The 14,832-nt window shown below is 42.5% G+C and overlaps 1 protein-coding gene across 2 annotated transcripts; it reads left to right on the forward strand.

Annotated features, from left to right (window-relative positions):
* The first annotated feature begins 11,749 nt into the window (after positions 1-11,749).
* LOC139535945 (protein canopy homolog 2-like) lies at positions 11,750-14,277 on the forward strand. Of its 2 annotated transcripts, none has more exons than XM_071335932.1 (6): positions 11,750-11,979; positions 12,273-12,378; positions 12,528-12,643; positions 12,828-13,025; positions 13,273-13,369; positions 13,524-14,277. In XM_071335932.1, the coding sequence occupies exons 2-6, from the start codon at positions 12,273-12,275 to the stop codon at positions 13,565-13,567; spliced, it is 561 nt and encodes a 186-aa protein (XP_071192033.1). In that variant the 5' UTR covers positions 11,750-11,979; the 3' UTR covers positions 13,568-14,277. The 2 variants fall into 2 exon arrangements, with proteins under 2 accessions (XP_071192033.1, XP_071192032.1); XM_071335931.1 differs by lacking the exon at positions 11,750-11,979 and adding an exon at positions 12,026-12,058.
* The last annotated feature ends 555 nt before the right edge of the window (positions 14,278-14,832 follow it).

Genomic DNA, 14,832 nt, shown 5'->3' on the forward strand with positions numbered 1-14,832 from the left:
GATCGCAAATTCAACAATGAGTGGTTCGTAAGGAATCGGTGACAGTGGCTTACTGCAAGCATTGCACCTGGGAAGTCAGGAATAAACAGCGCAAACTGGGAAAATATGTTTTGAACGTCATTCAACTCGGAATTGTAAATCCCGCATCTTTCTCTTTGATGACAAAATTTGCCCACGAAGGACCGCCGCGCCACTTTCCTGTTAAAGCACATCAAGCACATCACAGTCCAAAAATGTCTTATGCTGCTTCATAAATTATGTAGGACGCCAGAGAGATATGTATCCCGTAGCTAAGAAAGTAATACTAAGTGTATGTTGTGTAGTAAGCTGTTAGTAGCCCATGTGCCTCACCCTAATAATTTGGTCTATTTTCTATTTCTATTTTCATTGTAAACACATCGTTCCTGGCCGGTGTGTGCTTGTTTATTAACTTTATTTGTACATCTTTGACAGTGCTACTGATAGTAGTGGTGGCGCTTGGCTTGCACGTGCAAATTCAGCACACACATTCTATAATAGAATTGTATTATTTGACGTGTCAAATTAAAATCTTAATTAACGCGTCAAATAGTGTTATATGACATGTATCTTTTTTGACGCACAAAGACCCAAACTGCGTTCAATGTGCCTCACCCTAATAATTTGGTCTATTTTCACCTCTTAATTTCACCTACTGTTCTAACTTGGTGGTGCACCTGTAGCCTATAACCTGTTTAAGAGAAATGCAATCATCGATATTGTAAGAGCTTTCATGGTCTGTTCAAATGCCCCCTTTATTTATCCTACGGTTCTGACTTGTTGTACAAGGAGTACACTAAGACCGGACCATGTTCTGAATTCTGTCGCTGTACATTTCAAAAGTGCTGAACAAATAATTATATTGAGTACGTCCGTCGTCGCTCGCTCATTAATGTCTCAATTGAAATTACGGATTGCCTCTTATCCGCTTGTCGTCCCCTTATGCCATAGTGTATACATCTCAATTGTCAGTAGAAACCACATTTGTTTAAGCATGTCAGCCATATCAGCTATGTTTTTTTTAAAGGCAGCAAATGAGGCTGAATGAGCTGTTTCGCTGCCAGACAAGGCTCCGCTGAAAGCCAGCTGTAGCAGTGACAAGGTTTTGGGACTGCTGTTGGGATTCTGCTGTTGGGACAGCTTTATGTAGGCCTTGTCTGTTTGGTGCCAACAGTTTGTTGGCACCATTTGTCACCATTATAGTGCAATTCTTGTATTGTTTAGTGTTGTGTTGTGGCTTTGATGGCATGCATCCCACATTTTTTATTTTGCCCCACCAAGATTTACATGCTAAAATTGCCACTGGTGGGGAGTAACTCGGGTCCATAACAAATGTTTACATAGTTCAGTCTAAATGCTTTCTATTCACTGTTCCTTTCCCTCAGTGTGAACGTCTGGGGATTCTCCCAAAGACACTGTCTTACCTGCACTCTCTCAGAGACCTACTGCTTCTACAGGCCACAGTTCAACCCCAGCCACACGCACTTTATTCTCCACTGCTTGGGTGAATCTCTTTTTCTCCATCTATCTCTTTTTCTCTTTCTTAAATTTTTCTGTCAATCTTGATGTCTCTTTGTTGTTGGCCCTGGCATATCCAGAGTGACTGTCCACAGCAGCATAGAACATTTCAGTGAGCACTGCTTAAGTTGTTTTTTTATGTCTCAATATGTCCACTAGATGTCATCATTGAGCTATATATACATGCTTCCAAGATGTCTGGCCCCACATTCCATTTTTACTCAATTCACCCGAACAAATGGGACGGGAAGCTAGGAAGGAGTATATGTGTTTGTGGCAGATAACATTGAACACTGTTTGACTATAGTCTTCCTACTGTCCTTTACTCCATGTACAAAGTGAATTAGCTACTTGACAATATATTGTCTGACCAAAGAGGTTGAGATTGAGCACAATCGAGTATGTGTAGATGTCTTACATTGTCGGCAGCTGTAGCCCTTGAACACTTGAATGGTTGTTAGTTCAGCCAGATGTTTCATATTCAGTATTCAGTCATTGTGAGGATGCGCCCCAAACGGTACACTTTTCCCTATATAGTGCACCGTAAAGGGAATAAGGTGCCATGTGGGATGCAAACTGAGTGTTGTTCTCTCAGGGTACACAGCCCCGGAAGACAACGAGCCTCTGTCTCTGGCCCTGGTGGGCAAACAGCTCTCCATCATATGCTACAAAACCCTCACAGCTGACCACTATGGTTCTGTAAACACTGAGGAAAACACCCTTTTTCTTAGAAAACGTATTATGACTTACCATAATATGAGAGCAACTGTGGGATCCATGTTGCAGATGTGCATCTAAAGCTGGGTCTACCACAGGGGTATGAAGAAGGCCTACATCCTCTCCTCATCATCATATAAAAACATTAAGCACTAATGCAAACTTTAAAGGGATAGTTCAAATTATGACACATTGGTTTCCTTACCCTTTATGCACTGTATGGACAAAGTATGAGAGCAATCGATGCTTTGGTTTTGTTTCCTCACCACTGTTTCCAAATGCTAACGTTTTATTATTTGAACATGATGCGCGAAAAATGCTAATATCGGTCCCATGACTTGAATGGGATTTGTCCCACAAACGCTAAATGCTAAATGGGATTTGTGCCACAAATACATTTTAAAACTGTGCCAGAGAAACTAAACCAAAGCATGGATTGCTGTCCAAGATTACTTTCCAAGATGGCGTAGCAGTCAGTCATGTGTTGTGTTTGTCTTTGTCTTATCCCGTGTCTTATTCCTTTTTTTCTTTCTTTTTTTTCTCGTATACATTTTAATCTCACTTTCTATCTACGAACTAAATATACTTTCCTGCAACCCGCCTCACCCAAATGTGGTACGGATCTGCTATTTTTATTCCTTATAACTGGAACCTCCGTCAGGAGCTAGCCAGCTAACTAGCTACTAGTCTTTGTTAGCCACGGCTAGCGGTCTTCACCTTTTAGCTCGGACACCGCCAGCTTTAGCTCGGACAATGCATGCCAGTCTGCACAGCACGATATCAACCCAGAGCATATCGGACTGCTTCTCCCTATCACCGGATTCCTGCCGCTCTGGATCATTACACCGGATCATCGCAGCTAGTTAGCTAACGCCTCTGTCCCGAAGCAAGCACCAGTTAGCCTTGAGCTAGCCACGAGCTAGGCCCACATATCAGCTAATTCTAGGGCTACAATACCTCTTTTGTCAATTGGCCTGGACCCTTTGTTGTCGACGCGGAGCCCCGCCGATCCATCACAACTGGTCTGCCAATGTGGTTGCCCGATGTGGTCTCAATGGGCTTTTCCGTTGCGATGTCGCCGAAGACCCATCTTCTTGCCCCGGCCCGCTAGCTAGACTACTGAACTGCTCCCTGACTCACCTATTGCTGTTCTTTGGACCCTATAATCACTCGGCTACACAGCTGATGCCCCCTGGACTGTTTCAATAACACGGTACCTCATTTTGTTTATCTGTGACAGCCTCGAACTCTGGTCCTGTATGTACCTAACTGACCTGCTCTGCCCATTTCCCCACACATGCGGAGACCTCACCTGGCTTAACTGGTCCCACCAGAGACGAAACCTCTCTGATCGTCACCCAACACCGAGGTTTACCTCCACTGCACTCACATCCTACCATACCCTTGTCTGTACATTATGCCCTGAATCTATTCTACCACGACCAGAAATCTGTTCCTTTTATTCTCTGTTCCAAACGCATTAGATGACCAGTTCTTATAGTCTTTAGCCGTACCCTTATCCTACTCCTCCTCTGTTACTCTGGTGATGTAAAGGTTAACCCCCGTAGACCCCAGTACCACACCTATTCCGCAGGCGCTATCATTTGTTGACTTCTGTAACCGTAAATGCCTTGGTTTCATGCATGTTAACATCAGAAGCCTCCTCCCTAAGTTTGTTTTATTCACTGCTTTAGCACACTCCGCCAATCCTGATGTCCTAGCCGTGTCTAAATCCTGGCTTAGGAAATGTATATCACCAACTACAATATTTTCCGCCAAGATAGAACTACCAAAGGGGGTGTGGTCGCAATCTACTGCAGAGATAGTCTGCAGAGTTCTGTCATACTATCCAGGTCTGTACCCAAACAGTTCGAGCTTCTACTTCTAAAAATCCACCTTTCCACCCCCCTCAGCCCCCAGTTGTACCCTGGACTCCATATGCGAATTGATTGCCCCCCATTTATCTTCAGAGTTCGTACTGTTAGGTGACCTAAACTGGGATATACTTAACACCCCGGCCGTCCTACAATCTAAGCTAGATGCCATCAATCTCACACAAATTATCAAGGAACCTACCAGGTACAACACCAAATCCGTAAACACTGGCACCCTCATAGATATCATCCTGACCAATCTGCCCTCTAAATACACCTCTGCTGTCTTCAACCAGGATCTCAGCAATCACTGCCTCATTGCCTGCGTCTGTAATGGGTCCGTGGTCAAACGACCAGCCCTCATCACTGTCAAACGCTCCCTAAAACACTTCAGCAAGCAGGCCTTTCTAATCGACCTGGCCCGGGTATCCTGGAAGGATATTGACCTCATCCCGTCAGTAGAGGATGCCTGGTTATTCTTTAAAAGTGCTTTCCTCACCATCTTAAATAAGCATAACCCATTCAAAAAATGTAGAACTCCAGACTTGACTGCCCTTGACCAGCACTTTCTAAAATTATCTTCCGCAATTGTTGCAATCCCTATCACTAGCCTGTTCAACCTCTCTTTCGTATCGTCTGAGATCCCTAAAGATTGGAAAGCTGCCTAGACACTCTAGACCCAAACTGTTATAGACCTATATCCATCCTGCCCTGCATTTCTAAAGTCTTCGAAAACCAAGTTAACACAGATCACCGACCATTTCGATTTCCACCGTGCCTTCTCCGCTATGCAATCTGGTTCCCGAGCTGGCCATGGGTGCACCTCAGGTCCTAAACGATATCATAACCGCCATCGATAAAAGACAGTACTTTGCAGCTGTCTTCATCGACCTGGCCAAGGCTTTTGACTCTGTCAATCACTGCATTCTTATCGGCAGAGTCAACAGCCTTGGTTTCCCAAATGACTGCCTTGCCTGGTTCACCAACTACTTCTCAGATAGAGTTCAGTGTGTCAAATCGGAGGGCCTGTTGTCCAGACCTCTGGCAGTCTCTATGGGGGTGCCACAGGGTTAAATTCCCGGGTCGACTCTTTTCTCTGTATATATCAATGATGTCGCTCTTGCTGCTGGTGATTCTCTGATCCACCTCTACGCAGACAACACCATTCTGTATACATCTAGCCCTTCTTTGAACACTGTGTTAACAAACCTCCAGACGAGCTTCAATGCCATACAACACTCCTTCCGTGGCCTCCAACTGCTCTTGAATGCTAGATAAACTAAATGCATGCTTTTCAACCGATCGCTGCCCGCTCCTGCCCGCCGGACTAGCATCACTACTCTGGATGGTTCTGACTTAGAATATGTGGACAACTACAAATACCTAGGCATCGGGTTAGACTGTAAACTCTCCTTCCTGATCCACATTAAGCATCTCCAATCTAAAATGAAATCTAGAATCGGTGTCCTATTTCACAACAAAGCCTCCTTCACTCATGCTGCTAAACATACCCTCGTAAAACTGACTATCCTACCGATCCTTGACTTCTGCGATGTCATTTACAAAATAGCCTCCAACACTCTACTCAGAAAATTGGATTCAGTCTATCACAGTGCCATCCGTTTTGTCACCAAAGCCCCATATTCTACCCACCACTGTGACCTGTATGCTCTCGTTGGCTTGCCCTCGCTTCATATTCGTCACCATACCCACTGGCTCCAGGTCATCTATAAGTCTTTGCTAGGTAAAGCCCAGCCTTATCTCAGCTCACTGGTCACCATAGCAACACTCACCCGTAGCACTCACTCCAGCAGGTATATTTCATTGGTCATCCCCACAGCCAACTCCTCCTTTGGCCGCATTTCCTTCCAGTTCTCTGCTGCCAATGACTGGACCGAATTGCAAAAATCACTGAAGCTGGAGACATATCTCCCTCACTAACTTTAAGCATCAGCTGTCAGAGCAGCTTACTGATCACTGCACCTGTACACAGCCCATCTGTAAATAGCCCACCCAACTACCTCATCCCCATATTGTTATTTATTTTTGCTCTTTTGCACCCCAGCATCTCTACTTGCACATCATCATCTGTACATCTATCACTCCAGTGTTAATGCTAAATTGCAATTATTTCACCACAATGGCCTATTTATTTCCTTACCTCCCTAATCTCAATACATTTGCACACACTGTATATAGATTTTTCTATTGTGTTATTGACTGTACGTTTGTTTATCCCATTTATCCCTGTGTTGTTGTTTTTGTTGCACTGCTTTGCTTTATCTTGGCCAGGTCGCTGTTGTAAATTAGAACTTGTTCTCAACTGGCCTACCTGGTTAAATAAAGGTGAAAATAAAATAAAATAAAAATGGATTGCTGTCAGACCTTGTCCATGGACTGCTTACAGGGTAAGGAAACTAATTTGTAATTTTGTAATATGGGTGAAAAATTCCTTTAAGGGTTCTGCACTGAGATAAGAAATTGGCATGGTACCATAGACCTAAGTTTGCAAGCTAATATTTCACAACAATGAGATCGATATCACAGGTGTCGTACAAATCATAATAATCATTAACACAAAAGCTCCATAACTCCCTAAATGTCTTCCTCAGTGTACTTACTTCTCCTCCACCTAACCTGATTCCACTTCTTTTCGTACATTCTCTGTCTGTGTGTATTAGGGATGGAGCCCCTGACACTTCTTTGTTACAAGTAGTTGTTAGAGTTGCCCCACATTGACAACAGAAGGATTGCTTTGTATGGAAAGGTATAGGGTCGTATTTCCTGCTATATTGCTGCATTGATTCTAGAAAAAAAGTTGATCATCCATGTTAGATAAAACAGTATTCTGTCTATTGTCACAACTGCATTTGAGTACCCCAGGCATTTGGTGGACTTCTGACACTGAAGATGTTGGCAGCAGCCTCTCTCAAATGCACTAAAATCGTCCCTTTAGTCTTCCTTTGAACCAAATACATGAGTCTTAATTAAACATGTATTTTCGGGCTGCATCTTTGTTGCATGATGTGGTCAATCTGAGGGACAAGAACTTCCTATTTTTACATGGAACTGCAGATGGTGAGAACCATTATGATCTATTCAACTATTGCGAGATTTTGGGGAATTCTTTCAGAAGTGCTACAAAAATAAAGGTATACCCCATATGAGATAATGGATGGATCTATTTGCACATATTTGTAAAGTAACACTTCCATCTTGCAATACTCTGTTTTTAATTTATTTTCTCTTTCAGCACATGTCCACATCCAGCACACTGCCGAGCTAATAGATTGTCTGGTGGCGGCCAAGGCAAACTACACTTTGCAGGTGTGCTGGAAAGAACCGTAGGAACCACCTTTACCAGCGCTTCATCGATATTCCTCACTTTGACATGAGGGGTCACAGTCACCCCATGGGTAATTTGAGTGCGACCGTGACAGGTGGGTACACTCCTTTGAATTTCATCAAGTTGACATTCAGTGATCTATGCCCAGTGGGAACCTAGGCTTCTTCTGTTTATGGTTCCGCAGCTAATCATTGGGCGTGGATGGTACTACCCACATCAGATGTAGGCCTCCCTCCCCAGACAAGCTGGAGATACCTCTCCCCACTTCGTAGGGCATGAGCCGTACGATCCATGCAATGCCCTGTCACTGCGGGGCCAATAGGTTTATTCTCCGCCTCAAGTCTAGTGAGCGTAGAGGAGACCTCCCCACCTACAATGTGTGGGGCCGGCGAGCGCTGTAACTGGGGAGATCCGTGAGAAGAGCCCGGCGCGCGTCCAGAGTTGCCGCCGCGAACCGCCGGACCAAACCCCCCACCGGTCCGCCTTCGGCCCACCGACGGACACCACCCTGACGAAGCACCGCACACAGCCCCTTGCGAGACCACGTACGAGAGACTGCGAGATGGGCCGCACAACAAACTTCCAGTGGTGGCGAGAGGAGGGCGACGGAGCGACTGTTCCCACAGCCGCGGCTTGAGCCCAGCCCTGCTTCGCACCCCAGCCTTACTGACTCAGACCTTAGAGCCAATCCTTATCCCAAAAATACAGATCATTTTTGGCAACTTTCCTTACCTACATTGTTCTAACATGCCAGAGGCTGTTCACCTTGGAGACCTGCGGTGGATATGGATATGGGTATGGCCCGGCGTGAGATTTACACCTTCTCCCCCGGATTTTCAAGGGCCAGGGAGAGCTCACCGGATGCCGCCAAAACCGCGACTCTTTCCATGGCATGGGCCCCTCTCTCGAGAGAGAACCCATTCCAGTGCACCCTGCCCTTCACAAAGAAAAGAGAACTCTCCCCGAGGCTCCCGCCAGCTTCTCCGGGATCGGCACGTTTCCGCAATGGATGCCTCGCGGCGCCCGTCTCTGGCAGCCCGTGGACATTCTGAAAGTAGTTTGAGGTCAGTAGGTCACATTAACAAGGAGCTATTGAAATGTGAAAGTTTGAAAAATTCATGTAAAATTGTGTGAGATGAAAATGGACAAACTAAAGGGTGTGCAATATACAAGGGTAGTCAGTGGACATTCTGAACCTTGTTTGAAGTCAGTAGGTCACATGACCAAGGAGCTGTTGAAATTCTAAAGTTGACAAAATTCATGTAAAAACATGTGAGATGAAAATGGACAAACTAGAGAGTATGCAATATACAAGGGTAGTCAGTGGACATTCTGAACCTTGTTTGAAGTCAGCAGCTCACATGACCAAAGAGCTATTGAAATTAGAATGTTTACCAAATTAATGTAAAATCGTGTGAGATGAAAATGGACAAACTAAAGGGTGTGCAATATAGAAGTGTATTCAGTGGACATTCTGAACCTTGTTTGAGGTCAGTAGGTCACATGACCAAGGAGCTATTGAAATAAAAAAAATGTAAATAAATGATTTAAAATATTGCGAGATGTAAATCGACAAAAAAGTGTGTGCAATGTGTGTATGTTAGCTAGAACCAGTTTTGAAAGTTGTAATGGTTAAAGAGCTATTGATTTTTAAAACATTTGATTTGTCATTATGTTGATGGACCTTAACTGCTGTTGGTGGACGTAAGATAAACTACAGGAGAATATCCAACCTGAATCGGGTTTTACCTCGGTGACCAATGTATACTCGGTTCAGTTTGGAGGGTTTTGTCTAGATGGGATACAGCTTTTTTCAAAATTGACTTTTCATAGCAGGTTAGGAGAACTTAGATAGTGAACGTTATTTATAATAAGGGTTACATGGAGAAAATCGGACATCTGAAATGAAAATGGATGGCCCTCCCTTCAGCAAAATATATTTTACCTAAACCCTCCCTGAATGCTTGAAAAAAAAAACAAGTGACCCTCCCCTATACTCAAAATAAAGAAAGTGGATAGCAGAGAACGTCTACCCTCACTCCTAGGACAGACCAGAGCCTTAGATATGCAATTTTAGTAAATGTTCTTCATTTAGCAAGCATAACATGCCAAAGTAGAAATGTTGATAGCGCACAGGGCTGCGGGCCAGAAGGTTGTGGGTTCGCAGACCACCATAGGGGTGGAAAGATCTCCTGTATAGTAAAACCATTGCATGAATCTATTATCGTATTTGCAGGTTTGAGAAAAATGTCCTTTTATAAACATTTCATGCAATTCTACGTCATTTTACAAATTAGCAGATTTTTTTTAGACCACACAAATGACTGAAATGACAGGTTAAGAATGGACAGATAGATATGTCTGTGTTCATCTTATATTTCTCCAATGCCAAATCAGTGTCTTTGCAACGAAACTGTTCCTGTTTGCAAATAATTAAATCTGAGACGCCATTAGGAATCTGAGCATGGTACCTTCAAAAGTTAGTCCTACCTTTCCACCCCAGTCAGAGTAGGCCTACCAAAGCAGAAAAATGTAAGCATTAACTGCTGGCTACTCTTCTTCTGTGGCTTAACCCAACGAGAGAAAGTCATAAGTGTTTCCCAAAAATATATTGTACAGAAAGTGAATAGCTTAATCAATTAATATTGACATAATTAGATTACTTCCCAAGCAAAGTCTATTTTTTGTCTCCTCGGCTATAGAAGGTTATAGCTCAGCCTCTGAATGTCAAAGAAACGAAACAATGATATCCCCATATGAGTCATGTATTTTCTGGGTATTTTACAGCTTGTTTCTAGCATAAAGCATTGCGGACCAAAGCGTTATAGAAAACTTTATATAATCGGATTTTAAAATAACAACGGGTAGGCCTGTGCTTTTTGCCATTTTCTTGAATAAAAACGTAGGCCTATGGCATACCCTCTCATAACCCCTCAATTGTAGTCTTGGTTTTAACTTAACAGAGGTAGGCTATTTAAAGAGTGCACGGTGGAGGAATTGAGATACATCTATGGCTATAGAAATAGGAAGAAATAGGCCCCAAAACAAAGCCCTCCTTGTTAGTAAAGTCTAATTAAAATGAAGATGGTTTAAATGAATTATGCCTACTCGAATTTGCCTAATTTTAGCACCATGTGCTTTCCATTTCTGGCTGCTGTTTCAAGTTTCAGCACCACAATGTAAATTACTGGAATCTGGTTTATTGTGAGGTCAATAACTCTGATAAATACATAATGGGCAAGAAACATATTGTTTTTAATAAAAATCAATTATAGTAGTAGCAAGCTATCAAATTTGACCTCGGGTCCTCCTCATCAAAATGAACAGAACATAGGCTATAGGCTAGTCTGCGCGCATTTTTTGGACAGACTAATCCAAAAAATCGGAAGAAGCCTTTGCCTCTCCTCCCGAACTGCCACCGGTATACTTACACAGCACAGCGATTGGTTATGCAGCACACGAAATAGTTTTTGATCAGCAGGAGCAGTGCAGGCCGGGCTCAGGGTTGGAATATCCATTGCAGTGTGTAATGCAGTCTTGTTTTATTTACACCATTCCATCAACTAACTTAGAAATATAACTTTGCTCTGTGATTCTCCTATCATGCACTTCACAGCCTATAGGCTAGGCTATGGTTCATTTGATTGAGACCACACTCAAATAGGATATAGGCGCACTTGATATTGCACGCCCAAAGAAGAATCAGATAGGGGCGGCATCAGGCACACATCGATATATAGCATAATAAGCAACTTATTCTAAAACATTGATAAATATAGACATTTCATCAATTACAAATTATATGACCCTCCCCTGGACTATATTTCAAAGGCACACGTCGATATATAGCATAATAAGCAACTTATTCTAAAACACTGATAAGTATAGAAATTTCATCAATTACAAATGATATGAAATCTCCTCTGGACTAGATTTCAAAAATACTTAACCTTCCCCTTGACTGAAATTGAAAAAGAATGACCCTCTCCCATTTTATTCCAGGTACCCATTATGTAAATGTTGATTCATTCATTGCTCAGCAGGTTATGCGAATTAACGTAACTGGTTAGGAGAAAGGTTTGGGTTAGCAAAATGTTTTTGTTTTTTTGTTGACAATTTCACAAAATTTGTATCCCGTCTGGACATGACCAGTTTGGCGTTCTAAACGCAAACTGGCGAAACGAAAGACAGCCGTGGACCATTGCACATTAGCGATTAGAATGCAATACACTTAATATTCTAAATAAAAAGTACGTTTCCCTGACTGTGATGCGTCTGACTTTTTACATTAAAGACCGGTGGATATTTGCCATGAAATCGAATTATGTTTTCGGGTCTCTGATTAAATTTGGTTTGGGTCCTAAGTGTCTCTGGCATAAACTTGGACACCTCTTGGTAGCGTCCCTGCCGTTGCCTACGTCACCAGTTTTTACCTAATGCGATGGAACAGCGTGGAATTAAGATTTCCAAATCGTTGTAGCGGTGGCTGAAATTAACAAACAACAGGTAATTAATGATCATTAAATGTTGAATTTTGTCTTTACTACACGTCAGAGACGGTTCAGCACAGTAGCATGCACGAATGGTCAGTGAGTGTGATTTACCATTCTTTTATTTTGATTTACATTAGCTAGCTATAGTCCCTGAACTTGAAAAAAAAGAAACGTTCCCGAACAATTCCCCAGAATGTTATGACAACTCATTGAGAAATGACTTGCATGTCTCCATAATATTGATAAAATTATCTGTTTCTGTATATTTGCTGTGTTTTTTCCCCCCTGCTCTCTAATTTTGCTTAGATGAAGATGTGGCATCCCTTGCAATCACTTGCTCTGTGTGTGCTACTTGCTCTCCTTGTAAACCACTGCCAAGGAGCCAGGCAGGGCCAGGATCTCAAATGTGGAGGTAAGTCTTTGGATTTCTACCATTTTACTACACTAGATCCTGTTTAATCTCATAATTTGATCCCAAACCCCTTATTTTCTACATTGTGCGTCCACTTTTGGTCCGCATACCTTCGTTAAACTACCTAACATTTCGCTATTGTCCATCAGCGTGTAGGGCCATGGTGGATGAGATGGAGTGGGCAATATCTCAGGTGGATCCTAACAAAATGATCCAGACCGGGTCCTTTAGAATCAACCCAGATGGTAGCCAGTCTATTAGAGAGGTAGGTGTACCTGAGGGCTACTGGCTCCTTCATTGGCCTTATTTTACACATTCAATGTTATTTATTTGTAGGCTGGGATTATACAGCATTGTTTTTAAAACATAGTAATGTGTTGTCACAGTGTTTCCTATTATAGGGTTATCATTCTCTCTTGTTGAGCTCACCAACATTGTGTTCCCCCCAGGTTCCTCTCGCCCGCTCTGAGGGTAACCTCCTGGAGCTAATGGAGGAGGTATGTGAGAGGATGAAGGACTACAGGGAACGCTTGGACCCCACCACCAGCAGGGAGACCTATGAGAGGGTCACGTCTCGGAACGGCAGACCCATGGACCTCTCAGAGGCTAAACTGGATTCCAGAGTTACATCCAGCCTGAAATTTGCTGTGGGTAGCCATTTTGTTTTCATTTTCACATGGTAGGGACTAGGGATCATGACACGCTATAGCTCATCAGTGTGACATTCTAGAACCTCTGATGTAGTGAATGATAATGACTACAGTTGATGACAGCAGACCAATGCAGTGGAAACTTTCCACATCCATATGTTTGTACTGTAAGCTCCTGCATCTCACTGAAATGTGTCCCCCACTACATCTTATTTAACCATTATCTTCTCTGTCTTACCCGTAGTGTGAGACCATCGTTGAACAATATGAAGACGAGATCATCGAATTCTTTGCCCATGAAACAGACAACGTGAAAGACAAACTCTGCAGCAAGAGAACAGGTATACCACCATCTTACTTGATCCAATACATTATATTGACCACCAGAGACTACGTGTACTGCTATTGGGGATACACCTCTTACAAAATTGTGTTTGGAATACAATGTGAAAAATCAATACCAAAATGTAACTCGTTGATGGTTTTTCTCTGCAGACCTTTGCGACCATGCTCTGGAAATCCCTCATGATGAGCTATGATTCCATCCTGCAGTTCACACAGCTCAGCTTTATACACAACTACCTTCCACCGCATTAGTGGGGCTGCAGACTATTCAGAGCAGCTCCAGCACCAGGTGCTTACTGTCTGTAATACAGGAATGGGGGGAGTTGAAGATTGTAGAACTCGACACACTAGCTCGATCTGCTCTATCATTCACAAGATGCAAGGTATAACTTATTGGGCAACTACTGTTAAGAAAACTCATGACATCAACTATATTATCACACATTTGTGCTTTTATGCCTCAATTTATATTGTCCTTATGCAGGTGGGTAGAACACTCTTGTAATGTATATATTACTGCAATGAATTCAAATCAAGTGTATTGGTCGCATACACATATTTAGAAGATGTAATTGCGGGTGCTATTTATAGTATTTCTAACAGACGGTTGTAGCAATGGGGGGAAAAATGGTATCACTCTGGATGATTTCAGGAGTTTAAATGTTCTCAAGCTTACTCTTGAAGCAGATGGTGAATCAAATTCTGTAACAATAGTTAGATAGTAAAGTTGTTCAACATGGTTGCTGTGCTTGTTGCTTTGATTAATTGTATCCTGTGAATGATGGAAAGGTTTGATTTATACTTTCTCCAGCAACTCCCATTCCTCTTCTATTTTGTGTATTAATCTTTTGTCATGGTCATCTGTTTTTCATACTTTGATGGAAATATATTTCTACAACAATCAGGAGTTGTTGTTTTAGTGTTGGATTACACACAAGTGGGTTTGTATAAAGACATGAATAATAACTAATCAGACAAACTTTTTGGGCGACCCGACAATTCACATAAATGTGAGGTATAGAGATGTCATTGTAAGCGAAAGCAAGTCTCCAAGAAGCAGTAAATCTGGTCTGCTATTTCCATGCTTCCCGTTTTTAAGTTTAGAATTTTGTGTCCTATACTTTCGATTTTGTACACCAGCTGAAAATACAATATTTTTTGTTATGGAAAAGATATTTCAACGCTGTTTAGATGGTGCAATGATTCTCTACACTATACTTGGGGCCTATAGTTTGTTTTGTGACAAACTGAAATTAGGCAATTAGAATTTTACCAACTGGGAAATGGCGGACCAATTTCTTAAGTGTATCTTTAAGCCATTGGGTTTTATAACATTTGAATGTTACACTTACAATCTCATGTCGTTGATCACACTTTCGGCAATTTAATTTAAAATCCTTGACGCTAGATTCAGCCAGACACCCACCCACAGGCAGATTATGGGTATGTACGTCACCCA

The sequence above is a fragment of the Salvelinus alpinus genome, chromosome 12 (genome assembly GCF_045679555.1).
Source record: "Salvelinus alpinus chromosome 12, SLU_Salpinus.1, whole genome shotgun sequence".
Lineage (NCBI taxonomy): Eukaryota > Metazoa > Chordata > Actinopteri > Salmoniformes > Salmonidae > Salvelinus > Salvelinus alpinus.